This window comes from Cetorhinus maximus, chromosome 13 (genome assembly GCF_964194155.1).
Source record: "Cetorhinus maximus chromosome 13, sCetMax3.hap1.1, whole genome shotgun sequence".
Classification (NCBI taxonomy): Eukaryota; Metazoa; Chordata; class Chondrichthyes; order Lamniformes; family Cetorhinidae; genus Cetorhinus; species Cetorhinus maximus.
In genome coordinates this window covers 30,112,881-30,140,112 of record NC_135891.1, presented here as the reverse complement: position 1 = coordinate 30,140,112, position 27,232 = coordinate 30,112,881, and the positions used below count along the sequence as shown (strand labels likewise).

The window sequence follows — 27,232 nt, the reverse complement described above, 5'->3', positions numbered from 1 at the left end:
TCCCCACAACAGATGGGCTGAAGCGATGTTACAGAGATGGAAGTTGACAGTACTTGTGATAGATGGTATATGGGGTCAGAAGCTCAGCTTGGGGTCAAATAGGATGCCGAGGTCGAAGAAAGTCTGGTTCAGTTTGAGACAATAGCTCAGAAAGGGGGTGGAATCAATAGGCAGGGGTATGGAGTTTATGGGAGCAAAAATACTTGCATTTATATAGCAATTTTCACAATGACTAGATGTCTCAAAGCACTTTACAGCCAATAAAGTACTTATGAAGTGCAGTCATTGTTGTGTTGTAGGAAATGCAGCAGCCAATTTGTGCACAGGAAAATCCCACAAATATCAATGTGATAATGACCAGATGACCTGTTTTTGTGATGTTGATTGAGGGATAAATAATTGCCAAGACATCATGGATAACTCCACTGCTCTTCTTTGAATTGGTGCCATGGAATCTTTTACATCCACCCGAGCAGGCAGATGGGGGCCCAGTTTAACTCCTCATCCAAAAGCTAGCACCTCCCACAGTGCAGCATTCCCTCAGTACTGCACTTAAAATGTAAATGCGATTTTTGTGTTCAAGCCCTGGAGTAGGAGTTGAACCTGGAACTGAGAGGCTCACAGGTAAGAGTGCTACCAACTGAGCCATTGGCAAGAGAAGAAGATGATCCCATTTCAAAGGACAAAGTTGTGTAGCATGCAACAGAGACCTTCAGTAGATTATAGAGCAGTACCTCACTAAGTAATACAAGCAATGGAACTGTTGCTTTCAACCACTCATTTATTGACATTGACTTGATTGGATCTGTGCTCTGTTCCGGTAGCTTCTCATTTTGAGCCTAAGTCAATAGGTGCAAAGGTTACTTAGATTCCCAATAGCCATCTGTTAGTTTACTCAGCACCCTGGAACAATGCAAGCAGTGTTCACTGCTGCAGAACAAAAGAATCATGAATATTTCCTGGATAATGGTCATCAATATGCACAGTGAATTTTTTGTGCACCTGCACATGAATGGAAAGGTACCTCATCAAGTCCATCAATGCTTTGAGATTGTTGTGAAGAACCCTGGATGCCATTTTGGTTTCTTCTGTAAGATCCTGCATTCAAGATTCAGGTGATAAAATTCTGTGGTGTGTCCGTTTCACATGGGAAGTGATAAAGATGTTTCCCTAACAAGCATGTCATCAGTCACTTGTTTTATGCAGGGATGAACTTGTAATAAACTTGGAGTGCAGGGCAAGTTTCTTACTGGAAACAGTAAACTTTAAAAAGCTACTGATGAAGCTACATGCTTGTTCCAAGACCAAGGTTAAAAAACTCCACCCTTAAGATTCCCCACGCTCAGGGCTGATTCATCTATAGTGTCACATGATCCCCAAAACAGTATGAAACATACAATTACTACATTCCTCCCCCATTAATTTTGTTGTACCACAAGATGTTTTACATCTTACCATATTTTGTAAGATATTTACAAAAATATCTTAACCTATATCACAATTATATACTGTTCATGCAATTATAAATTTAGTCTTTGAGGTAGTTTTCTGATTTGGGTAGGGCAATGCAACTCAACAACTTGAGATCCTTCCATTGGATCAACTTGGCCAGGAACTGCAGCATCAGGGACATCTTTCGACAATGGCAGTTCAGAATTATTTACTCCAGAGACATCAGGTATGTCTATTCATCGTCAATCTGGCGCCTCAGGGATCAAAGATTAAAACAAAAACAAAAACAAAAATACCTGGAAAAACTCAGCAGGTCTGGCAGCAATATGCTTTTATCAAAGATTAAACTTTGATTTCAGGTGGAACAACTGGTTGTTGGAGTGTGTCTTGACTTCTGAGATGATCCACATGTTTCTGAACAATCCTGTTTCCCACTTCCACTTGATATGATAAAAGGTCCTGTTTCAGAGACAATTGTACCAGGAACCCATCTCGGTCCAGTTGCAAAATTTCACACAAAAGCTGTCTCTCCCACAGTAAACCCTCAACTTTTCTTGTGAACGTCATGATTCACTTTCTGACTACTGTGGTTTCTCTCCACATTCCCTTCTAAGTTAGGGAATACTAGACTCAATCTTGTACGAAGTCGGCATTTCATTAGCAGTTCAGAAGGTGTTGAACCCATGGTTGCATGAGGAGTCACGTGATTGTTGAAAAGAAATCTTGAAATTCGTGTTTCTAATGACCCCTTGGATAATTTCTTTATGCCTGCTTTAAAGGTTTGTACTGCTCTTTCTGCTAACCCATTGGATGAGGGATGATACCGTGCTGTTCTGACATATTTAATCCCATTTAGGTTCATGAATCTCTGGAATTCCGTACTAGTGAAGGCAGTACCATTATCCAACACAATAACTTCTGGTAGACCACGTACACTAAAACATCGGCACAGCTTTTCAATAGTTACACACGATGTAGGGAATCTCACTTCATCCACTTTGAATGTGCACCGATGATCACTAGAAACATGGTACCTAAAAATGGACCTAAATAGTCTATATGTAGTCTAACCCAGGGTCAATCAAGCCACTTCCATGTATACAGAGGAGCTGAAACGGGCAACTTGTGCTGTTGCTGACACTGGAGACAGTGTTTATCCATTTTTTTCTACATCACTGTCTATACCTGGCCACCAGATATAAATTTGTGTGAGCATCTTCATTTTTGAAATACCGGGATGCGCACTATGAAGCTGTCATGAGTGGTTCTCTTCCTTGCAAATGTATGATGACTCTTGCTCCCCAAAACAAGATACCATCTTGACAACTCAGTTCAGATTTAAGTACAAAGAATGGTTTTAATTCTTCAGAGACTTGCGCATTTGACCATCCTCGCAACTCCTGTTCTTGGACTCTTGATAAAATTGGATCCCGGTTTGTCCAATTTACCTGCTTCACACAGACCGGTGAGGAGTCCAGAAAATTCAACACAAATACAACTTCTTGAGGCACTGGAGCATGTGTAGTGCTATCTGACAGAAGACGATGACTGAGGGCGTCTGCATTTGCTATATGTATACCCGGACAGTGCATAAAAGTGTACTCAAATGCCGACAAAATTAGAGCCCATCTTGGAATTCTAGCAGAGGCTGTTGTTGGGATTGCCTGATCTTCATTAAACAAAACCAACAGTGGTTTGTGATCTGACACTATGGTGAAGTGTCAACCATACAAATATTGATGGAACTTCTTTACTCCAAATATGGTGGATAAGCCTTCTTTTTCAATTTGTAAGTAACCTTTCTCAGCTGCAGAAAAGGTTCTGGATACATATCCTATTGGCCTTTCAGATCCATCCTCCATCTTGTGTGACAATACTTTTCCTTCTCCGTAGGGAGATGCATCACAAGTGAGTATTAATTCCTTAGATAGGTCTAGTGCACTAGCTGACACAACGAGTTTGAAAGCTTCTTCACTTTTATGAAGGCTTCCTCTTGCTGTGCCGTCCAGGACCATCTGTGGTTCTTCTTTAATAATAACTGTAAAGCGATTAATATTGTAGATAGATTAGCAAGAATCAACTGTAATAATTTACCATGCCCAATAAAGACTTGAGCTCAGTGACGTTGGTAGAAGACGGTGCTTCCTTGATTGCCCTGACTTTCTCCTCTACTGGATGCAATCTTTGGGCATCCACCCAATAACTCAAATATGTGACTTCAGTTGCTTGGAAAGAGCACTTCTCTTTATATAAATGTACGCCAGCCTCCAAAAATCTCTTCAGGACCTCTTCTAGGTTGGCCAAATGTTCTGCTTCCGTTGATCCTGTGATCGGGATGTCATCCAGGTACACTATAACTCGGGGAAGTCCTTGTAGTAGGATTTCCAGTGTTCTTTGGAAAATCGCGCAGGCTGATGATGCACCAAAGGGTAGGGATGTATATTGGTACAGGCCCTTGTGCATGTCTATGGTGACATACCTTCTCGATATGTTGTCCAGCTCTAGCTGTTGGTATGCATGGCTCATGTCCAGTTTAGTGTAGGATCTTCCTCCTGCAAGTTTAGCATACAGGTCTTCAATCCTTGGGATTGGGTATTTGTCTAATTTTGCAACCTTGTTCATAGTTAATTTACAATCTCCGCAGATGCAAATGGTTTGATCTGGTTTCATCACAGAGTTTATGGGTGCTGCCCATTCTGAAATGTGGACTGGCTGGATTATTCCTAACTTCTCCAAACAGCACAATTCCACATCCACCTTCTCCTTTAGGGCATATGGGACAGGTCTTTCCTTAAAAAACCAGGGTGTTGCTTCAGAATCCACATATATTTTAGCTTGTAGACCTTTTATTTTTCCCAATTCATCTCAGAATACTCTGTCATACTTTTTTAACAACTCAGGAATTCCTCCTGTCCTGACCTGAAAAATTTCTGACTGGTTGAGTTTAATTTCTTTCAACCAATCACGGCCCAGAAGGCCAGGTCCTTCTCCTGTTACAGCAATTACTGGCAGCTGGGCTGTCTGTTGCTAGTAGGATACAGGTACAGAGGTGATACCTTTCACCTGTATTGCCTCTCCAGTATATGTTTTTAGCTGAACTGTGGTTTGCTCCAAGCTCAATGGCTGGTACCTTCTCTTATGTATTTAAAGATGTGTTCTCCCACCACTGTGGTCGATGCTCTTGTGTCAACCCCCAGACCAGAGGCTTTCCATTTACTTGAAGGGTAACAGTGATTGGTTCAGTTTTCCTGGCCTTCAGATTGTGTAGAGAATAGATGTCAGTATCAGCAGCTTCTGGTTCATCTATACTGTGCACTTCATTTAACTTGACCTGCTGTCTAAATGGCTCTCTTGATCTTGCCCTGCAGTGTTTTACAACATGCCCTTTTTTGTGACAGGAATATATTCTGCCTCTTTAAATCTCCAGGTTTTCAGTGCATGATTACCCCCACATCGGTAACACTTTAATTTTGGAATTACTGGTGAGCTGCTTCCAGTATTTCTTTTTCTTTTTCTAGCAGTAGGGGCTGTGTCCCACTATGCTGCAGCCTCCCTGGTCTTCGCACCATGCCCGGCGGAAGGTTCCCACCCTAACTGCAGAACAACACCATGTTGCACACTCTGCAAAAACTGAGAGTGCCTCTCAGCACTCTTCATTGCTAGTATTATTTCCATGGCAAGCTTCAGGTCTATATCAACTTCTGCAAGTAAACGGTACTGAATGGCATCATCATGTCCACCACAAACCAATCAATCTCGCAACATGTCGTTTAGGGTATCACCGAAATTACAGTGCTCTGTTAACTGTTTTAACTTCGTGATGTATGTTGTGATCAACTCACTGGGGGCCCTCACTCTAAGAGTTGAACTTGAATCTTTGCATGATCACCGATGGTTTAGGCTGAAAATGTACCTGCACGAGGTCTACTAGCTCGGTAAATGACCTGGAATTTGGCACATTCGGAACCGTCAGACTACGGATTAGTTGATACGCTTTGGTCCTGCAGACACTTAGGAGAATTGCCTTCTGTTCCTCCTCTGCCATTATTTTGTTCGTCAAGAAGTAGAAACCCAGGCGCTCTATGTACTGACTCCAGTCCTCGATGGATGAGTCATATGGATCAATTCTGCTGAAGAGATGCATTGCTCATGAGCATACTTTTTTTTCCTTCCCTTAAAAATCGAAATAATCACGGTCAAGAGGCAAGGTGCAGCATTGGAGCTATTTATCCTTGTTGCCAATTATTTACAGTGCTATTGATGAAGCTACATGCTTGTTCCAAGACCAAGGCTAGAAAACTCCACCCCTAAGATTACCTGCGCTTAGAGCCAATTCGTCTATGCAGTCGCATGATCCCCATAGCAGTATGAAAGGTTTAACTTACAATTACTACAGAACTGCAAGCAGACTTATCTGGCAGATGCAGTTTACGGTGGCTTGGAAGAATCATGTTATGTCGAAGCTTAATGCTGTGGTAACCTTTACAGGAACAAGGAAAGCACTCCCAGTCCTTGAGATCATCTCTGCAAGTCAGGCTGCAGCAAACATCATAGCTCAGTTCCATGTTTGCAATGAAATGAAGGTGACAAAAACATATATTCTCAGATGTGCCCAGGTAGGAGTAACATACTCTGTAAATATGGATCCTATGGTAATAGCAGGAGGATACCAAGCACTTAATGTGCCTTTGCAACAGCTAATGATGTCCAGTGACTAAGTGGTCCTTCTTATCCAAAGTATTCAACAGTCTGGAAGTTGACACTGAATCTCCTTTTCACAACCCTCCAAATGCTCGTTGTATTGTGGGAGGAATTTGCCACTCTTGTGCAGGTATTGCACACTCACATAAAGCAAGGTGCAAAATGGCATCACAAGGGAGTCAAAAAAATGGCAAAATATTCAACTCAGAAGCTGAAAAATGTTTCCTGAGAAAACATTGGTACTTGAAAAACAATTTAATCAATAGTAAATTAGTTTTAAGAAGCAGTACTCAACAGGCCTAAGCTACTCAACATTCATCCACCGAGTTTTTTTACGCGTGAGGTTAATGCTGTGGATAAAGCCTTGCCTAAACTATTGAATTGGTCTGAGGTCTTATTTGAGTGTTTACATAAAGCACTAGCATGCCAGGAATGAAACTTTCCTGGCTACCATTCCAGAATTGCTCCACCAAAAACTGTTCATATTGACAGCTAAGGATACAAGATCCATCCCTAATTTTCCAACCATGCCTGAGCAGAAATGGAGCCTTAAACTTTAACTCTGAGAATTATAAATATTCTCAAAAATTAAGCGCTTTATTAAAATGTGTTGCATTCTTTAATTTGAAACTGTTAGTCTCAAGGGGTGGAATCTTGTTGAGGCATTGGTGATCTTGCTGGAGAGCCGGCAAGAGACCTGTGCTGCCTCTTTGCAGGAAGGCCCGTCAAACCACAAGCCAATCAGGCACTGGCAAGGCCAGTGGTGGGCCTTCCCCTGGAATAAAGGCCCCAGAGGCGAAAGTTTCGCCTACCGAGAGTTGCCAGGCAATCAGAGTCTGGCAGCTCTTGTGCTCAGCAGCGTCACTGGGGAGACTGTGGCTGCTGCTGGAAGGACAGGCATTAAAGTCCCAGATCAGGGAGTGACCCAGGCCACAGGAAAATAATGAGGGGAGTGGTGGGGGCAGGTGGTGATTCACAGGGCGGGGGTCATAGGGAGAGGGGTGCAAGGGGGTCAGTAACAAGGGCAGGGACGTGGCTCTCAAAAGGCACCCCCAACCCCCTGCTTCCCGATGTTGTGTCCTTGGTCAGGCACTGAATGAGGGATCACCCCCCAACCCTCCCACCACCCCACACCCCACCCCACTAGCAGTTTAGAAGCTGGCCACACAATTGTTGTACACACCGCATGGCGACTGGCCTGCCTTCAGCTAGGTTAATGCCAGCAGTGACAGGATGAAGCCCTTAAGCGGTCATTAATTGGCCATTAAGGGCCTTAATTGGCAGCAGGTTGGGAGGGTTGACCATGGGCCTTCCCGTCCATAACTTAATAATGGTGGAGGCAGGAAGGCGGCAGGGTTCAGGTGCACTGCCATCCTATCTAATTAAATGCACTTCCCGCCTCCAAGCTCGCTACCAGAAAGAGAAGATTCCGCCCAGTGTCTCTGTTAATGTGCTTTTATCTGTAATAATTGTTTAAAACATAGGTATTTAATTTATATTAAAAATTATGACCAGAGGAGAAACCCTATTGTTCCACTAGAGGCACTAGTTTACATATTTATAGCCAAGCAAATTGCAGCTGTACATTCCCACCCAATTGAAATCTAGTCTGCTTCCTAGACAGTGCATGGCATTGTGTAGGTCAGACAAAACGGTGGTTAACAGATACAGTCACATATATCACAAACTTGCCCAGAATCCAACTTCACCATGTTAGGAAACTAATGCTTTCTTATTTAAGGCTGTGCTGTTATTTAATTGAGGAATTCCCAGACAGACAACCTGCCCCTGTAATAGTCATGTTGGGTGCCACAGAAAGCGGCGCTACAACAGATGTTGTAACAGCTGGAGGACATACTTTTACAACATGGTTTCAATTGTTCTTGTTAATTTTGACTTGCAGCCTTTCAAAATTTGGAGGAAATTAGTGACAGATGTAGCCAGTGATGCAGCCTCTGCATCATATCACCAGTTATATCATGTTTTAAATGTCACTGTCTTTCATTAATTACAATCAGAAAAGCACTTGTGCTTCCATATTAAAGTTTGAACCCTGAAATTGCACCTGCAACTGCACATCTACAGTCTGACGCTTTTTAACTGACACTATATGGGACAATAAGAGATGTAGTAGGTTCCCTATCACAGGGGTTTTCAAATGTTTTGTTTCTTGAGGTCCCCATTCCATGTTATAAAAATTCCATGGAGCCCCTGTAACAAAAGTGCACAAGAATTTTCTGAATAAAAGTTAGTTATAAAATTAATATATGTTAATTATTATATTTGCTTAACTTGCTTAATGTGAAAATTGGGTGGTTGATTTAAGATGAGACAAAAGGCCTGCCCCATTTTGTAATTACCATGATATTGTGGAAAGGACTTAAGATCATATTGTTTTCACACTAAATCAGTTTAATCCAACTTGTAAATGCTGGTCCCATGATACTCAACGAATGGGCTGCAGAGGAATTGTGGTACACTGTGACTAGAAAATTTCTGAGTTTGCAGAGGGGCAGGCAAATGTCCAGAGGAATTAACCCCAACTTTCACCATAGGATTTTGTTTTATTTGTTCATGGGTACATGAGCATTGCTGGCAAGATCAGCGTTTGTTGCCAATACACAATTGCTGTTGAGAAAGGCATTGGTGAGCTGCCTTTTGGAACGGCTGCAGTCCAGTTGGTGTACATACACCCACAGTGCTGGGAGAAAGAATTCCAGGATCTTGACCCAGTGAAGGAACAGTGGTATAGTTCCAAGTCAGGATGGTGTGTGGCTTGGAGGGGAACTTGCAGGTGTTGGTGTTCCCATGTGTTTGCTGCTGAATGGTAGTGGTTACAGGTTTGTAAGGTGCTACTGAGGAGCCTTGGTGAGTTGCTGCTGCGCATCTTGGACATGGTGTACACAGATGCCACTGTCCGTCGATGGTGGAGCGAGTGAATGCTTAAGGTGGTGGTTTAGGCGTAGGCGATGGCATCGTGGTATTATCGCTGGATAGTAATCCAGAGACCCAGGGTAATGCTCTCCTGCCATGGCAGATTGTGGAATTTGAATTCAATAAAAATCTGGACTTAAAAGTCTAAAGCTGACCAAGAAACCATTGCCAATTGTTGTAAAAACCCATCTGGTTCACTAATGTCTCCCTTACCTGGTCTGGCCTACATGTGACTCCACATGTGACACCACAGCAATGTGGTTGACTCTTAAATGCCCTCTGAAATGGCCAAGCAAGCCATTCAGTTGTAACAAACCACTAGAAAGTCACAAAAAAGGAATGAAATTGGACAGACCACAGGGCATCGACCTAGGCACCAGAAACGACAATGTCAATCTCAGCCCTGTCAACACTGCAAAGTCCTCCTTACTAACATCTGGGGGCTAGTGTAAAAATCGGCAGAGCTGTCTCACAGACTAGTCAAGCAACAGCCTGACATAGTCATCCTCATGGAATCATATCTGACAGATAATGTCCCAGACACGATCATCACCATCACTGGGTATGTCCTGTCCCGCTGACAGGACAGGCCCAGCAGAGGTGGCGGCATAATGGTATACAGTCGGTAGGGAGTTGCCCTGGGAGTCCTCAATATTGACTCCGGACCCCATGAAGTCTCATGGCAAGGAAACCTCCTGATTACCACATACCGCCCCCCTCAGCTGATGAATCAATGCTCCCCATGTTGAATGGCACTTGGGAGGAAGCACTGAGGGTGGCTCCAATGTCCATCACCAAGAGTGGCTTGGTAGCACCACTACTGACTGAGCTGGACGAGTCTTAAATGACACAGCTGCTTGACCAGGTCTGCAGCAGGTGGTGAGGGAACCAACAAGAGGGAAAAACATACCTCATCCTCACCAACCTGCCTGCTGAAGATGCATCTGTCCATGGCAGTATCGGTAGAAGTGACCATGGCACAGTCCTTGTGGTGATGAAGTCCCACCTTCACATTGAGGATGAGGATACCCTCCATCGTGCTGCGTGGTACTACCATCTTGCTAAGTGGGATAGATTTCGACCAGATCTAGCAACTCAAGACTGGCCATCCCTGAGGTGCTGTGGGCCATCAGCAGCAGCAGAATTGTACTTGAAAACAATCTGTAATCTCATAGCCCGACATATCCCCCACTCTACCATTTCCATAAAGCCAGGGGATCAAACATGGTTCAATGAAGAGTGCAGGAGGGCATGCCAGGAGCAGCACCAAGCATACCTAAAAAGGAGGTGTCAACCTGGTGAAGCTATAACATAGAACTACTTGCATGCCAAACAGCACAAGTAGAAAGGGATAGACAGAGCTAAGTGATCCCACACCCAACAGATCAGATCAACCTCTGCAGTCCTGCCACACCCAGTTGTGAATGGTGGTGGACAATTAAACAGCTCACTGGAGGAGGAGGCTCCACAAATATCCCCATCCCCAATGATGGAGGAGCCCAGCATTTGCTACCATCTTCGACCGGAAGCGCCGAGTGGATGATCCATTTTGGCCTCCTCCGGAGGTCCCCAGCCCCTCAGATGCCAGTCTCCAGCCAATTCAATTCATGTGATATCAAGAAACAGCTGAAGGCACTGGATACAGCAAAGGCTATGAGCCCTGACAATATTTCAGCAATAGTACTGAAGGCTTGTGCTCCAGAACTTGCTGTGCCCCTAGCCAAGCTGTTCCAGCACAGCTACAACACTGGCATCTACCCAGCTATGTGGAAAATTGCCCAGGTATGTCCTGTTCACCAAAAGCAGCACAAATCTGCCTCGGCCAATTACCGCCCCATCAGTCTACTTTCCAACATCAGTAAAGTAATGGAAGGGGTCACCAACTGTGCTATCAAGCAGCACTTGCTGAGCAATAACCTGCTCACTGATGCCCAGTTTGGGTTCCACCAGGGCCACTCAGCTCCTGACCTTATTACAGCCTTGGTTCAAACATGGATAAAAGAGCTGATATCCCAAGGTGAGGTGAGAGTGACTACCCTTGACATCAAGGATGCATTTGACCGAGTGTGGCATCAAGGAGCCCTAGCAAAACTGGAGTCAATGGAAATCGGGGGGTGGGGGGGAACTCTCCACTGGTTAGAGTCACACCTAGCACAAAGGAAGATGGTTGTTGGAGGTCAGTCATCTCAGCTCCAGGACATCACTGCAGGAGTTCCTCAGGGTAGTGTCCTTGTCCAGCCATCTTCAGCTGCTTCATCAATGACCTTCCTTCTATCATAAGATCAGAAGCGGGGATGTTCGCTGATGATTGCACAATGTTCAGCACCATTTGAGACTCCTCAGATACTGAAGCAGTCTATGTCCAACTGCAGCAAGACCTGGACAATATCCAGGCTTGGGTTGACAAGTGGCAAGTTACATCCGTGCCACATGAGTGTCAGGCAATGACCATCTCCAACAAGAGAGAATCCACCCATCACCCCTTGATGTTCAATGGCATTACCATCACTGAATCCCCCACTATCAACATCCTGGGGGTTACCATTGATCAGAAACTGAACTAGACTAGCTATATAAATACTGTGGCTACAAGAGCAGGTCAGAGGCTAGGAATCCTGCAGCAAACTCACCTCCTGACTCCCCAAAACCTGTCTGCCATCTGCAGGTGACTTGTGCAAGTCAGGAGTGTGATGGAATACTGCCCACTTGCCTGGAGAGTGCAGCTCCCACAACATTCAAGAAGCTTGACACCATCCAGGACAAAGCAACCTGCTTGATTGCAAGTTGAGAATTATGCTTCATGGAGAAGCAGAATGGCACCCCATCCACAAACATTCACTCCCTCCACCGCTGACGCACAGTAGCAGCAGTGTGTACCATCTACAAGCTGCACTGCAGGAATTCACTAAGGCTCCTTAGACAGCACCTTCCAACCCACGACCACTACCATATAGAAGGACAAGGGCAGCAGATAAATGGGAACAACACCACCTGGAAGTTCCCGTTCAAGTCACTCACCATCCTGACTTGGAAATATATCGCCGTTTCTTCACTGTGGCTGGTTCAAAATCCTGCAACTCCCTCCCTAACAGTGTGTACCTACAGCACAGGCACTCACCCAGGAAAACAGAGAGTATCCCATCACGCTCTTGACTTGTGCTTTGTGCTGTGGGGAGTCAGGAGGTGAGTCACTCACCACAGAATTCCCAACCGCTGACTTGCTCTTGTAGCCACAGGATTCATATGGTTGGTCCAGTTAAGTTTCTGGTCAATGGTAACTCCCAGGAAGTTGATCATGTGGGATTCTATGCTGGTAATGGTGCTGAATGTGAAGGGTAGATGATTAAATTCTCTCTTGTTCAAGATGTCTTTGCCTGGCACTTCTGTGGCACAAATAATACTTGTCACTTATCAGCCCAAGTCTGAATGTTGTCCAGCTGCATGCACGCACGGACTGCTTCCGTATCTGAGGAGTAGCGAATGGTGCTAAATACTGTGCAATCATCGGCAAACATGCCCACTTCTGGCCTTAGGATGGAAGGAAGATCATTGATGATGCAACTGAAGATGGTTGAGCTTAGGACACTGCCCTGAGGAACTCTTGCAGCGTTATCCTGGAGCTGAGATGGTTGATCTTCAACAAGCACACACATCTTCCTTTGTGCTAGCTATGAATCCAACTCTGTAGAGTTTTCCCCTGATTCCAATTGACTTCAATATAGCTAAGCTTCCTTGATCCTGTATCCCATAAATAGCTGCATGTCTCTAAACCCATCGAGCGTTGATATAACCAGAGACGACTCTAAACATATTGATAAATACTGAGCGTTGTTTTTTAAAGGTTAAGAAAACATATCAAAATTCCCAACGGGGTTTGTTAATTTTTAATCGAATGGGATCATGTAGGAGGCCCAGACACAGCATAAGAAGGTGGCAGCCAGCTTTGCAGCAGCAAAATAAACATTGTTTCTGCTGCAGCCACTTGAAGAAATGTTTCCCTATTTATTCAGTTTGCTTTCCAATAGTTGTTAAGTTGAAATTCTGTTTTAAAAATAACAAAATCATAAGTGATGCAACAGCACACAACATGTTGCCTGATGTTAAGGTCAGCCTGACAGCTGTCCCTCCGCCCACATTAGTATTATTAATTTCCAGGAGCAGGATTGATTCCCATGAGTCATTAGGCACTTTACATACGGTACAAGCAAAATATGGCGGATGGAGGAGATCTGAAATAAAAACAAAAAGTGTTGGAAAAACTCAGCAGGTCTGGCAGCATCTGTGGAGAAAGAAACAGAGTTAACGTTTTGAGTCCAATATGACTCTTCTTCGGAACCCTTCCTGTAAACCGTTCCCAGTTGAGAATCCCTGCCCTATCACATTTTCCTTTGCAAGTGATGTAGGGACACTGTGGAGTGAGACAGAATCAAATGGATTAAAGTACTAACTCTCTTATTCATTCAGTGTTAATTAAAAAGTAACCTCAAGAGCAGTTTACAGTTGAAATAAAATGAAAAACACTCTTTTAATATTAAAATCCCCCTGTGCAAAACTAGAGAGCCACAGTGTCAGCCATGATTAGTGGTAGCACTCTCATCTGTGAGTCAGCAAGTTGTGGGTTCAAGCTTCATTCCAAAATTTTGAACATAAAATCTAGACTGAAACTTTGGTGCAGTACTGCAGAAGTGCTGCATTTTTGGAGGTGTCGTATTTTTGGATGAGATGTTAAACAGAGGCCCTGTCTACCTTCGCAAGTGGATGCTTAAGATCCCATGACACTATTTCAAAGAACGGCAGAGGAGTTCTCCTGGTGTCCTGGCCAACGTTTATACCTTAGCCAACATCTTTAAAAAAACAGATTATCTTGTTATCACATTCCTGTTTGTGGGAGCTTGTGAACACAAATTGCTGTTTCATTTCCTTCATTGCAACAGTGATTACACTTTAAATAATACTTAATTGGTAGTAAAGCACTTTTGAACACCCTAAGGTTGTGAAAGGCACTAAACAATTCAAACCTTTTTTTCTAATAAGAGTTGGGATGCTGTCTGAATATCATGCCAATTAAAACTTTTGCATGCCAATTCACAAAGATCAGTGACCAGCGCCCTTAATTTCACAAAGTAGTCGTAAAAGTAACTAAAAGTTTAGGTATCTTCTTTTAGGGGTAAGCTTAATCTTTTAATTAAAATCAGGAGAATGCCTGTGTTAAGATTCATGGTCTGTCCCAACACTCATATTTAAGTAGAAGAAGGCTCCGATCAACTGAAATTTAGGTAGAAGAAAACTCCGTTCAACTGAAATGTATGATTTTTTGTGTAAATACAGAACATACTGCTGGAGTAACAAGTACCCTTCTAATAAACTTATTTCTTGGAAATAACAAAACCTTTTTTTCAGAACCTGTAAACTGAGTTCTGCAATGACCTTTCTGTAGGTCCTTGCCTCTGTCCACACAATTATTCCAACAGTTGTGAGGTTTATATAATTTAGTGAAGTGAACAAAATGTTTAAAGAATTGCTATCTAGGTATGTTCCTCATTTCCTTTGAAGCGAAGGCTAAATTCTTTCAGGAAACCCCCAGTTATTTTAGAATGGGATGGTTATTCTCATGTTAATTATTTTATCACACAAGTAGATGAGGATCAGGTCACACCAAAAATCTTCTTAAGCAGCCTGTCAGGATCGAGGATGACTTGCTTCCATTCTGATTCAGTGGGTTCTGAGATGGCTGATAAGTCCAATGTGCAACCTGCCGACTCTGCCAAATGCGGGGTAGGTAGTGCTTGAAGGATTGGGTATATGGCATGTTTGGAGGTTTGTGTGCTCCCTCTGATGCCTTGACTTTGCCTCTGTACATTCCCAATGAAGTCTCAACGTGTTTGGTGCCTTCCCAGATGATCCTTCCCTATTTTGGTTGATCACAAGCCAGGGACTCTCATGAGTCAGCGGGGATGTTTGATTGCTTCAGGGATGCTTTGAGGACATCCCTGAAGTGTTTCTGCTGTCCTTCTGAGAGTATCCTGTTGCGACCGAGTTCCGAATAGAGCAGTTATTCTGGTGTCAGGCATATGGGCGACATGCCCAGCCCAGTGGAGCTGGTTTTAAGTAATTAGCATCTCGATGCTGGGCAAGTTGGCTTGGGAGAGGATGCTGCTTTTGGACTGCTTTTCTTGCCATTGGATCTGGAGGATCTTGCAAAGACACCAGCAGTGGTACTTCTCCAGCGCTTTGAGGTGCCGGCTATAGGTTGTCCAAGTCTCTGAAACATATAGGAGTATTGGGATCACTGCTGCCCAGTAAACCATGACCTTAGTTTCAGGTTTCAGATCCTCGACCTTATACACTTAAAATAAAGCATTTTAGAATTTCTGTCTAGCATGATATGCACTTAATGCTTGTGTCAATCACAGATATAAGATCTGTCCTTTACAGTGAGAAATTTACATACAACATCATTTCGTAAGACTGAAGTATTTGACCAATCAACACCCAATACTTAACGGCCATGGCATTAACAGAGATTGGCTACATTTGGACTTCACAGTTAACTCAAGATGACAATGGAATTGCAAACGAAGTTTATCATAACAGCACGGGAGACCATCTGGGGCCTGTTATGTTTGCACCAACTCTCTGCAAGAGCAACTCAGCTGGTTCCGCTCCTCCGTTATTTCGTTTCCTCGTCACCCTGCAAATTCTTTTTCTTCAGGTGCTATCCAATTCCATGTTGAAAGCCCTGATTGAGTCTGCCTCTACCACAGTCTCAGCCTGTGCATTCCAGATCCTAGCAACTTGCTGAATAAAAATGTTTCCCCTCATATCACTGTTGGGTCTTTTACCAATCACATAAAATCAGTTTTGTCCAGTTCTTGACACTTTCACTAATGGGAACAGATTCCCGATACCTATTTTGTCTAGACTTTTCATAAAATCTTATTAAGTCTTCTCTTAACCTTCTCTTATCTAAGGAGAACCTAAACTTCCCCAATCTATTTACATAACTGAAGTGCCTCATCCCTGGAACCATTTCTCATAAATCTTTTTTGCACACTTTTCTGCAGTAGATTTCATCCGCCTCATGACTACCCATTCCACCAGCCAGTCTTTGTCCTCTTGAAGCCTATCACGATCTTTTTTGCAGTTTACAAAACTTCCAAGTTTTGTGTAATCTGCAATTTTTGAAATTGTGCCCTCATCCAAGTCTAGGCCATTAATTTATATTAAGAATAGCTTTGGCCCTTCTACCAACTCCTGAGGAATCCCATTGTATACCTTTCCCCAGACTGAAAAACAACCATTCACCACCACACACTGTTTCCGGTCACTTAGCCAAATTTGTATCCCTGCCGCCCCTGTGCCTTTTATTCCATGTGCTTCAACTTTGCTCACAAGCCTATTGTGTGGTGCTGTATCAAATGCTTTGTGGAAGTAGTGTGAAGTAATACATTTTGGTCAGTGGAAAGAGGAGAGACAATATAAGCTCAAGGGTACAATTCTAAAAGGAGGTGCAGAAACAGAGAAATTTGGAGGTATAAGTACACAAATTGTCGAAAATGGCAAGACAATTGAGAAAGCTGTTAAAGAAGCATGCAGTATCCTGGTTTTCATAGAGGCACGGAGTACAAAAGCAAGGAAATTACATTGAACCTGTAAAAAAAACACTGGTTCGGCCACAACTGGAATATTGTGTTCAAAGGCAGGGTGTGAAGGTCTTAGAGAGGGTGCAGATTTTCAATTTGAATTGATATTCAATGGCATTGAATCCTCCATTATCAACAGCCTGGAGGTTACCATTAATCAAAAACTGAACTTGATTGGACATATAAATGCTGTGCCTACAAGAGCAGATCAGAGGCTGTGAATTCTGTGGCGAGTAATTCACCTTCTGACTCTCCAAAGCCTGTCCACCATCTATAAGGCATAAGTCAGGAGTGTGATGGATTACCCTCCACTTGCCTGAATGAGTGCAGCTCCAACAACAATCAAGAATCTCCACACCATCTAGGTCAATGCAGCCAGCTTGATTGTTACCCCCTTCACCACCTTAAATATTCACTCCCTCTACGACTGACGCACAGTGGCAGAAGTGTTTACCATACACAAGATGCACTGCAGTAACTCACCAAGGTTCCATCAATAGCACCTTCCAAACATGGGACCTCTATGACCTACAAGGACAAGGAAAGCAGATTTATTGGAATACCATCATCAGGAAATTCCCCGCCAAGCCACGAACCACAATGACTTGGAACGATACCACTGTTGCTTCACTGTTGCTGGGTTAAAATACTGGAACTCCCTTCCTACCAGTGCATTGGGTATACCTACATCATATGGACTGCAGCGATTCAAGAAGGCAGCTCACCAAGGACATCTTCTCAAGGGCAATTAATAACAAATGCTGGCCTTGCTAGTGATGCCCACATCCTGTGAAAAAAATTAAGAAAAGATTTACAAGAATGGTGATTTCAGTTACCTGGGTAGATTGGAAAAACTGGGGTTGTTCTCTTCAGAACAGAGAAGGTTGAGAGGAGATTTTTTTGTGTTGGAGGTGTTGAATTCATCAGGGGTCTAGACAGAGTGGACAGAAATAATTATCCCCTTTGACAAGGGCCTAAAGCCAGATAATGGATTTAAGGTCATTGGCTCACCTTAAGAACAAAAGGCATCATTGTATGCAGTTTCTGGATTGCATCAGCTGAAAGGGTGGTGGAGGAAGATTTAATTATGACTTTCAAAAGGGAATTAGATAAGTACTTGAAGGGGAAAAATTTGCAAGGCTCCGGGGAAAGGGCCTGTGGAGTAGGACTAGCTGGATTGCTCATGCAGAGAGGCAGCATGGACTCGCCTGGCTGAATGGCCTACTTCTGTGCTGTAACCATTCTAAGATTCTATGATTTCTTTAATGAATTATCCAATAGGTATATACCTATACACTTTCGGAACTAGCATAACGCAGGAAATCAGTTTTCTGGTCTGTCACATTGGGTTTGAGGTTATGTTAATTAGTTAAGTAGGGCTTTGCTGGGTGCAATTCAGCAGTGTCTGAAATGATTAAGGAAATTGACACAAAGTCACACTTTGGCATAAATCACATACACGTGTTATTTCCTTGGGAAAAATGACATGACTTTACCCTTGTGAATTGTATCCCAAAAGGTATTAATATTAGATTGGCATTTATATACAATTTATATGCACTTAATTATTTAATTTATGTGTAGTATCTCTTATAATACATAGGATATATTTTAAAATCTTACACTGCGGTGGACACAGTCCATACAGGTGAAAGTGGGAACTGTGAGGAGGAAGGCAAAGGTGTAAGGAGGAATATGAATGATTAGAAAGGGTGGTCGGGACGACAGGAAAACAATAGATCTTGAAATTTGATAGGATGCGGGGTAGAGGATGAGTGAACTGGAAATGCATTTAAAGTGGTTTATCCCTCCCTAGCAATAATGCACTAACACCATCTTACAACCAAAATGAGAAAAGAGAAGCTACTAAAGTGTTTGACAAGCACAGGAAGATAAAAAGACAAACAAAGAGAAAGGCATCAACACAACCGAGAAAGGCAAGAGAAATATACCTTTCACTAACAGTGTGCCTTGCCAGCCACTCATTGCAGGTGTTCCTCCAACACTTAGAAGTCTATTCAGGTCCTGCTTCCAGCTATCGAGGCCTAGTTCCCAGCTCTGGCTCACTCACTCCACATTCTGCTGCATTCCCTTCTGGTTCCATTTGAAATTTAAGGAAATTCTATGCCATTTCGGCCCCACACCAAATTTTCGGTTGGTTCACTTATTCCAAACTTTACAAATTTTGGGTGTGAAGCTGAAACAATGAAGCATGAAATATCCGCTCAAGTGTGAGTTCCACTTGATACTGATTTGTGATTTTTTTCAGCTCCTGACATTCTGTTTGTGTTTTTTTTCAAAATCCTGCATGTGGCATTTGTGTAGTTCTTTGGCTTTTGTACCCAATGTTTCTGTTTCTAGATACAGCACTGCTATTGCCTTTTAGCTCCTATTTCCATTGTCTCTTTTTTTAAGTACAGGTTTACTGTTTCTTATTCGTCGCATTCTTTGTGAGCCTTTTTTTAAGCGGTTGTTCAAGGTATTTGTATTATTCATAATGTCCCAGAACCTGCTATTAAGTCCATGCATTTTCAGAACCATTTATTTTTAACTGGCCCCGACCCTTTCGGGCCTAATTCTCTTCCCTGCTAAAACCTAATCCCACTAACCTCTTCCATACTCACCACCCACATCATCAAATCGTCTGTGACTCACAACTTGCTATCTGAAACTTTTCAACATTTTCCGTGACTTAATTTTAACTACCCAGCACCACAACTCCTTTTCCATTCACCATTATCATCCTCTCCACAGCCTGGCATAAGAATTGACCATAAGACTTAGGAGCAGAAGTAGGCCATTCGGCCCATTGAGTCTGTTCCACCATTCACTGAGATCATGGCTGATCTGATAATCCTCAATTCCACTTTCCTGCCTTTTCCCCTTAACCCTTGATTCCCTTACTGATTAATAATCTGTCTATCGCAGCCTTGAATATACTTAACGATCCAGCCTCTACAGCCCACTGTGGGAAAGAATTCCACAGATTCACTACCCTCTGAGAGAAGAAATTCCTCCTCATCTCTGTCTTAAGTGTGCAACCCCATACTCTGAGATTATGCCCTCTGGTCCTAGACTCTCTCAGCATCTACCCTGTCAAGCCCCCTAAGAATCTTATATGTTTCAATAAGGTTGCCTCTCATTCTTTTAAACTCCAATGAGTACAGGCCCAACCTACTCAACATCTCTTCATAAGAAAATCCCACCATACCTGGAATCAACCCAGTGAACCTTCTCCGGACTGCCTCCGATGCCAGTATATCTCCCCTTAGATAAGGGGACCAAAACTGTTTACAGTGTCCTAAGTGGCCTAACTAGTGCCTTTTATAGTTTTAGCAAGACTTTCCTATTTTTATACCCCATTCCCTTTGAAATAAAGGCCAACATTCTATTTGCCTTCCCTATTACCTGCTGAACTTGTAGGCTAGCTTTTTTGTGATTCATGCACGAGGACTCTCAAATCCCTCTGTGCCTGCAGCTTTCTGCGGTCTTTCTCCATTTAAATTATATTCAGCTCCTCTATTCTTCCTGCCAAAGTGCATAACCTTATATTTTCCAATGCTATATTCCATCTGCCAAGTTTTTGCCCACTCACTTAACCTGTCTGTATCCCTCTGTAGGCTCTTTGTGTCATCTTCACCACTTGCCTTCCCACCTATTTTTATATCATTCACAAACTTGGCAATAGTACATTTACTTCCCTCATCCAAGTCATTAATATATATTGTAAATAATTGTGGCCTGTTAACAGTGAGGTTGATGAGCAGTTATTCCAGCCGACCCCTCTGTTGATATGCAGGAGGCTTTTGTCTCCATCATCACCCAGATGCTTGATGACCAGTCCAAACCATTTGGCATCCCCCATTATGTCAAGGACAGGCCGAAACCCAGAGAGCGGTGAAAAGAGGTGGGGTGGGAGTCTGCACCGGGCTGGGTGTTGCTGTGGATATGCAGGACTCTCTGTGTTCGCGTGTGAGACCTGGCCTGGGATTGTCATGGCAACACCCTGGGATCCTTCACTTGGTTTAAGAGGATCCTGTGCACAATATTTTGAAAAGGAGACTATGATGTTTAGTGATATTTAAAATTGTAATTAAGGGATGATATACTGTTGGGGAATATGGCTACCCTCATTCCCACAGTGTTGCATCAAACCGAAACTAGTATGTGTTGATTTTTGGCTGCAGCATATAATTATGAAGGCATAATTTTTGTTCATACTCATGTACAATTTCATTTTCGGAAGTTAATTGTGGAGGTGGGGGGGGCGGCTGGAATGCAATCCTGAAGGTTTCGCCTCAGCTGCCAAATACTCTTGCACTGACCCTGCCTCTGCTCTCTCCCTTGCTGTGATGGATTTGCAGGAAAGGAGCTTAAATGCTTAGAAAGGGTGAACATTACTTCCTTCGGATTAAAGAGACAGAGAATGTTTTGGGAAGATGTCTACACCAGGATGCCAGGTGTAGTGTTCGGTGTTGGTGTAGTGTCGGTGTTCAATCAATAATCCGGCCCAGGCAATATGTCTCTGATCTTGTCATTCTCTCATGGCAAAAGCAGATAGCCACCCTTTTCCCTCCATAGCTGCCTTCTCGGAGTGTGTGAGGGATTTAGCAGTAGTGATGACCTACCCCTGTCAGGTATCGTGCGCCATTTTTTGTAGCAAGCAGCTAGAGTAAACTGGGGAAGGTTAGCTGCCAAGGAGTGTGAGAGACCTGGGGCTATTGAACAAAGAATTGTTGAATACGGCTGATCAACCTATCAAAGTGAAGGAAGCGCCGTGCATATACAGGAATTAATTGCAGATGGGAGAGCTGGGTGGTCATAGTGTAAGATCTCAAGTTAGAACCCTGTTAACCAGGGTAAAGTGTGAAGTATAAGTTGTTCAAATATTTTAAGAGGATGAAGAGAGGCCAGGGAGAAAAGAATGTCCAGTTTACCAGCTTGCCTGTCCTGGTGAGGTTGCTGAACTTATTTTCTATTGTTCTGCCGTGATATGGATGAAGGAATCACCACTCTGTGCCATTACCCTCCTTCCCTCCAACTAGCATGACTGATACTGCAAGCTGGCTATCCCCTCTATGTTATTTTTCCAACCTTACGAAAATAGCCTTTTTTTAAGCTTTCCGTCTAACGTCTTTTTTGGGGGAATGCTGACTGACCTGTCGTGTGTATTCCCAGCAATTATTTTGTTAACTTGGGATATTTGAAAAAAGAGGGATTGTTTTCTGACCACTTGGTTGGGGGGGGGGGGGGGGGGGAAACGAAGGAGAAAAATATTTCTGAAAGGTTAACGAACTCTATTTCTCTCTCCACAGATGCTGAGTTGGTGTATCAGATTTCCAGCATCCGCAGTGTGGTGCATTTGAGGAGGGAAGTTGTTTTCCTTCCCTGAGCTTTGGCGGTGGAGCTACAAACGAGGTGAGGGGTTACCCTTGCAGCTCCTCCCTCAGGTGTTTGTTTTGCAACTTGTCACTCACCGGGGTGTGGGGGGGGTGGTGTGGGAGTGGGTCACGTGTTGTTGCTGCTGACGTGGGGGGGACGGATGACGTGTGCTGAGGGCGCCGGGCTGGTTGTTTGGCTCTTTTCCTCCTCAGTTCTGATTTAAGAGTTGGTGCAGCTGGACTTTCTTTCTCCATGGACGCCCCAAACCAAGGTATCAAACCCTCGCCGTCCGGACGTGGAGTGGGTTCTTGTTTGTTTTGCCTGTGTGTTTTTTGTTTGTTCTTTGGTGCGCGCTTTAGGCTTGGCCGCTGCCCTAGCCGGAAGTTACTGGGATTCAGGCATCAAACGCAGGAAGAGGGTTAGGCCAAGGCTGAACTCAGCACAACAAGCCACATTAATTGTGCTGGAATGCTGCAGTTTAGGCTGGCAGCAGCAGCAGCAGCGGCAACTGATCATTTAACCATCCATTTCTTTCTTTATTTTTCTCCCCTGTATCACTCTCTTCATCGAAGTTTTTGTGGACAGGCAATGTAAAAGAAAATGCAGGTCGCAGCAAGATTTAGCTAATTTCGTTACCTCGTTGAAGCCTTGGTCGTATTTGAAATCATTTATACTCTTTCTATCCCCGTAACTTAAATGTTTTATTTGACCAGTGTGTAAAATTTGAGAGTTTTTAGGCAGGCAGTAAAAATGTCAAATGCGCAAGAAATGTTTCATTCTTAGTACAAAGCTATAGTTCTATAAGTTAAAATACTTCAACTTTGACTCTTCCCAGGGATAATGTTTTCTTGCAAGGTGTCTGGCATCACTGCTTTGCTTATAAGCAGCAACGCAATAATATAAAGTGCTTTTTCATTGTATATGATGTGACAGGACAAGAAAACAATCTGCAATGGTTCCTTCTGATCTAAAAAAAAGGTTTGGTAACATCTTTTCACACATTGAAATTTTCAGCAAAGTACATGCAGAGGAATTGGTTACCATCAGTTGGATGGCTTGTCAATCGTGCATGTGAAGCGAGTGAGTGGAACATTTGCACAAGTGAGGTTAATGCGATTTGGTGACCTCGTCAATAGAAACAAAAATAAGTTTTATTTACAAAATTGGATTTTAAAACTGAGTAAGGAATTAAGCAAATTAAAGAGGTACCACTTCTTAGGATTTTTGAATTCTGTAGTTACAGGCCCATGCAAAAGATTTACCATTCTAAACTAATTCCAATAGTTTCTCCACCTTTTATATTGCAGTTCTTGCATTGTACTTTGACCTTGCAAGTTTGACATTCTCCCACTGCAAATACTGTTCTGCCAGGGGCAAAAGACCTACGGAGTAAAAAGTTCAGTCTACGTGATTTCAAGTATCCTGTATGTAATACATTTTGAGAGTTGTGTTTGGTTTTATATGTAGAAGAGTTAATGTAGAAGAGTTGTTAGTACAAAACAATCAATGCAGAGCAGATTCATTGTATCAGTTTACTTCAATCTTGGTGCAAGAATACCCACATATGAAATAGTTTCTACATTGTTGGCAAGTCAGAACAGGCAGTGAGTAATGTTATGGCAGAGTGCAAGGGCCACAAAAATCTGTTTCTGTGATAACTAAAGAATCCTGAAAGTTGGTTTCTTTGTTTATGCATGCTATGATAGCACTTTTTTAAATTGTTCATGGGATGTGGACATTGCTGGTTAGGCCAGCATTTATTGCCCATTCCTAATTGCCCTTGAGAAGGTGGTGGTCAGCTGCCTTGTTGAACTGTTGCATTCCGTGTTGTCGGAACACCTGCAGTGCTGTTAGAAAGGGCGTTCCAGTATTTTTGATCCAATGAGAGTGAAGGAATGTCGATATAGTTCCAAGTCAGGATGTTGTGTGACTTGGAGGGAAACTTGCAGCTGGTGGTATTCCCATTCATCTGCTGCCCTTCGACTTATAGGTGGTAGAGGCTGGGGTTTGGAAGGTGCTGGCGAAAGAAGGGTATTTATAGTTAACCTTATTGCAGGCCTTGATCCATTTAGTGAGTATTAATGAACAACATAGTTACCCTGATTGTTCTAAGTAAATGTACCATTTTTTTGTCAGATTCATTAAGAAGGATACGCTAGGAAGTTCCCACGTTTGTTGCTAAATTGCTGCTGTGATCATTTAAGATGAGACATTGCAATTGGGTCCAAGTTTAATGGTTACTTCCTTTCTCAATTGAGCAGCTACTGCTGGAAACATACAAGTGTAGATGTTGAGCAAGATCAAGCCCTGATGCTTTCCATAATTTATTATTTGACCTGAAGATTGACACTCGAGAGAGATTTTTGAAAGGAGAGAAAATGAGTATATCTCTGACCAATTTAATTTTCAAAGCCTCCTAAGGAAAGCTAAATGTGATTGTTACAAAATGTTTACCTCAAGGTCTTTACAAATGCATACTATCTTTCCACAGTTTTGTACAGTGGCAGTTGTAACATTCAAACAGTGAAGATTGTATTTTCTAGAAAAGCTGTGACAACACTGAATAATATTTACAACATTTTCTTCAGCTGTGAAAAGGAAATTCCCAAACTGGAAGTGTGATCTCATTTCCCAGTACTAAACACGATGTCTTTCTAATTTAAATTGGTGAATGGAATCTACTACAATTTTGTTTTTAAATCAGGCTTTTATTCTTTATAATTTTCACCTGGAAGTGTTGAACTGTGCTGGGATGTAAAACTACACAAGCACCAGTTGTCCTTCCAGTATCTTGCTGCTAATCAGGTGTAAGACTGCCTAATGAATGCAAACTATCTGAACACAAACAAGGTATCAAAGCTCAGCCCAATTTCTCTTTCGTCCGATGTTCAAATATATGCCACTATGTAGGATCACTATGTAGAAATAGGAAATAGAACCATAGAGAAGGTACAGCACAGAAGGAGGCCATTCAGCCCATCTTGTCCATGCCAGCCCGAGGACACCCAGGTGCTCTTTCTAATCCCACCTTCCTGCACCCGGCCCATAGCCCTGCATTTTACAACACTTTAGGTGCAGATCCAGGTACTTTTTAAAAGAGTTTAAAGTTTCTGCCTCTACCACCAACTTGGGCAGCGAATTCCAGACACCCACTATCCTCTGTGTAAAAAATAGTTCTTCCTCATGTCCCCCCTACACCTTCTGCCACTTGTCTTGAATCTATGTCCCCTGGTTCTAGGATTCTCCATCAAGGGAAACAATTTTATCCTGTCCACTCTATCTATTCCCCTCATAATTTTGTACACCTCAATCAAGTCACCTCTCAGCCTTCTTTGTTCTAAGGAAAATAACCTCAATCTATCCAATCTTTCCTCGTAGCTACACTTTTCTAACCCTGGCAACATTCTTGTAATGGGAGCTTCCTGACTGACTTCACTTCCCCTAATGCAGGATTGTTGAGGCAAGCTGTGGTAGTCCAACTGCTGCCCTTGCTGAAATTATCTACTCAGTACAGCCTGCTGTTCAAACTTGGGACTGTTGGCCTGTATGGCTTCAGGTGGTGCCTTTACTCTCAGACACTTTGGGAGCAAAAAGGGAAGCCCACTATCGTGTGATGCTTAAATTCTGCAATAAGATGTGTGGAAAATTGTAAGTTGTGGAACATTACAAATAATTGATGGTGACCCATCCTTCATAAAAATAAAATGGTTTTGAAGGAGATTAGTCTGCAGTTTTATTTCTTCAAATTTATTTAGGTAAATATTATTTGTTGTTGGTATTCTGGAAGTTCTACCTCATTGCATGTCTTGTGCTTGTCCTGAAAAAAGTGTTCAACCTCATTTGATTGTCATTAATGGGGCAACAACTTCACCCTCTTGTTCGTTTTAGTTACTTTGTGAATCTAATTTACTGAAACTTAGTTGATCCTATAATGGATTTGAATTTCTTTAGACATCTCCCATTTTAACAATATTTTTTAAGTTCCTCTTTAGCAGGATTATACTTCCTTTTTTTCCCCTCCCTTTCCCAGATTTTGGTTTTGTCCATGGGAGCCAGCTGCACTTGTATGTCTATGAAGCGGAGAGTCATTAACAAGTATTTTTGTACCTGGTTCACTGTCATGTTTATAGTGGGACGCTGTACAGCTGTTTGCAGTCATTGTCTTTGGGTTCACTGTTGCAGCTTGAGTCCCGTTGCTAGCTGTTTACTCGTTTGTTTGTTTGATTACCTGTGACAGATATCAACCTTAACTCTCCTAACAAAGGTCTGCCTGGAAACATGACGGACGTGCCTGTGGATACCCCTGCAAGTGGGGATGGAGTTGGTGTGCTATCTGAAGCTGAAACCGAGGAGCTCAAGATTGAACTTACCAAGGTATAGTGGAAGTACTTCTACAATATGAAGAAAGCTCTATGCTACCTTTGAAGTGGAGCTACCATGCCACAATATAATTTTTTTGTCAATGTTTCTTTTCCTGTGCTGTGATTTTTTTCTTTGAAAGACTCAGGTCAATAGAGGCAGAAGGAAAATCTTTTGCCAATAGACTGGCAGGTTTTTAAAAAAAAAAGTTACATGAAGGTGAAATACCAACATGACATTTATTTTCTGTCTTCTGCCATACTTTGTCCTTCAATTATGATATTCAATTAATCTTGCTGCTATTTTAACTGGCAGCTTAATTAATGAGCCTGTTTTAGCTCCGTGGTTTTGAGTGGGTTAAAATCAGATTCATCATGGGCAACGTAGCCTGTCGAGGCATTTATTTGAGATGCTAGTCAATGGAATAATCTGAGGTTTATTTTGTTAATTCCACTTTTATTGAATGAATTGGTTGTTTCCTATTATCTCAATCTTTTAAGATTAATTGTTCAAATATAGGAGGAACAATTAGCACACAGCTGAGTAATTCCTACAGTTGAATTTTGGGTTGTGCAAGATGGCTGTTCGTGTTTGTGAGCATGGCAGTTAGTCAGTTATAAAAAATTGGGTGTGGCATAACCACACTTACTGGCTTTTCTTCACTCTGGATGTTCAGCACAATTACTACCCCCATTTTGTGTTGATCTGTCTACAGTTGAAGTCAAAATGGCTATCTACATTTTGATACATTTTTACAATTA

General features: G+C 42.6%; 1 protein-coding gene across 10 annotated transcripts in view; it reads left to right on the top strand.

Moving 5' to 3' along the window:
- The first annotated feature begins 22,235 nt into the window (after nt 1-22,235).
- The window catches only part of tpd52l2b (tpd52 like 2b), a 71,506-nt gene continuing 66,509 nt past the window's right edge, over nt 22,236-27,232 (top strand). For 5 of the 10 annotated variants that reach the window (XM_078555185.1, XM_078555183.1, XM_078555180.1 and 2 more), the window contains exons 1-2: nt 22,236-22,383; nt 26,377-26,486. In XM_078555185.1, coding sequence (XP_078411311.1) covers nt 22,365-22,383; nt 26,377-26,486 — 129 coding nt within the window. In that variant the 5' untranslated portion in view covers nt 22,236-22,364. Of the gene's footprint in view, nt 22,384-26,349; nt 26,487-27,232 lie in introns of all 10 variants that reach the window. The other 5 variants (XM_078555182.1, XM_078555181.1, XM_078555178.1 and 2 more) reach the window with 1 other exon arrangement.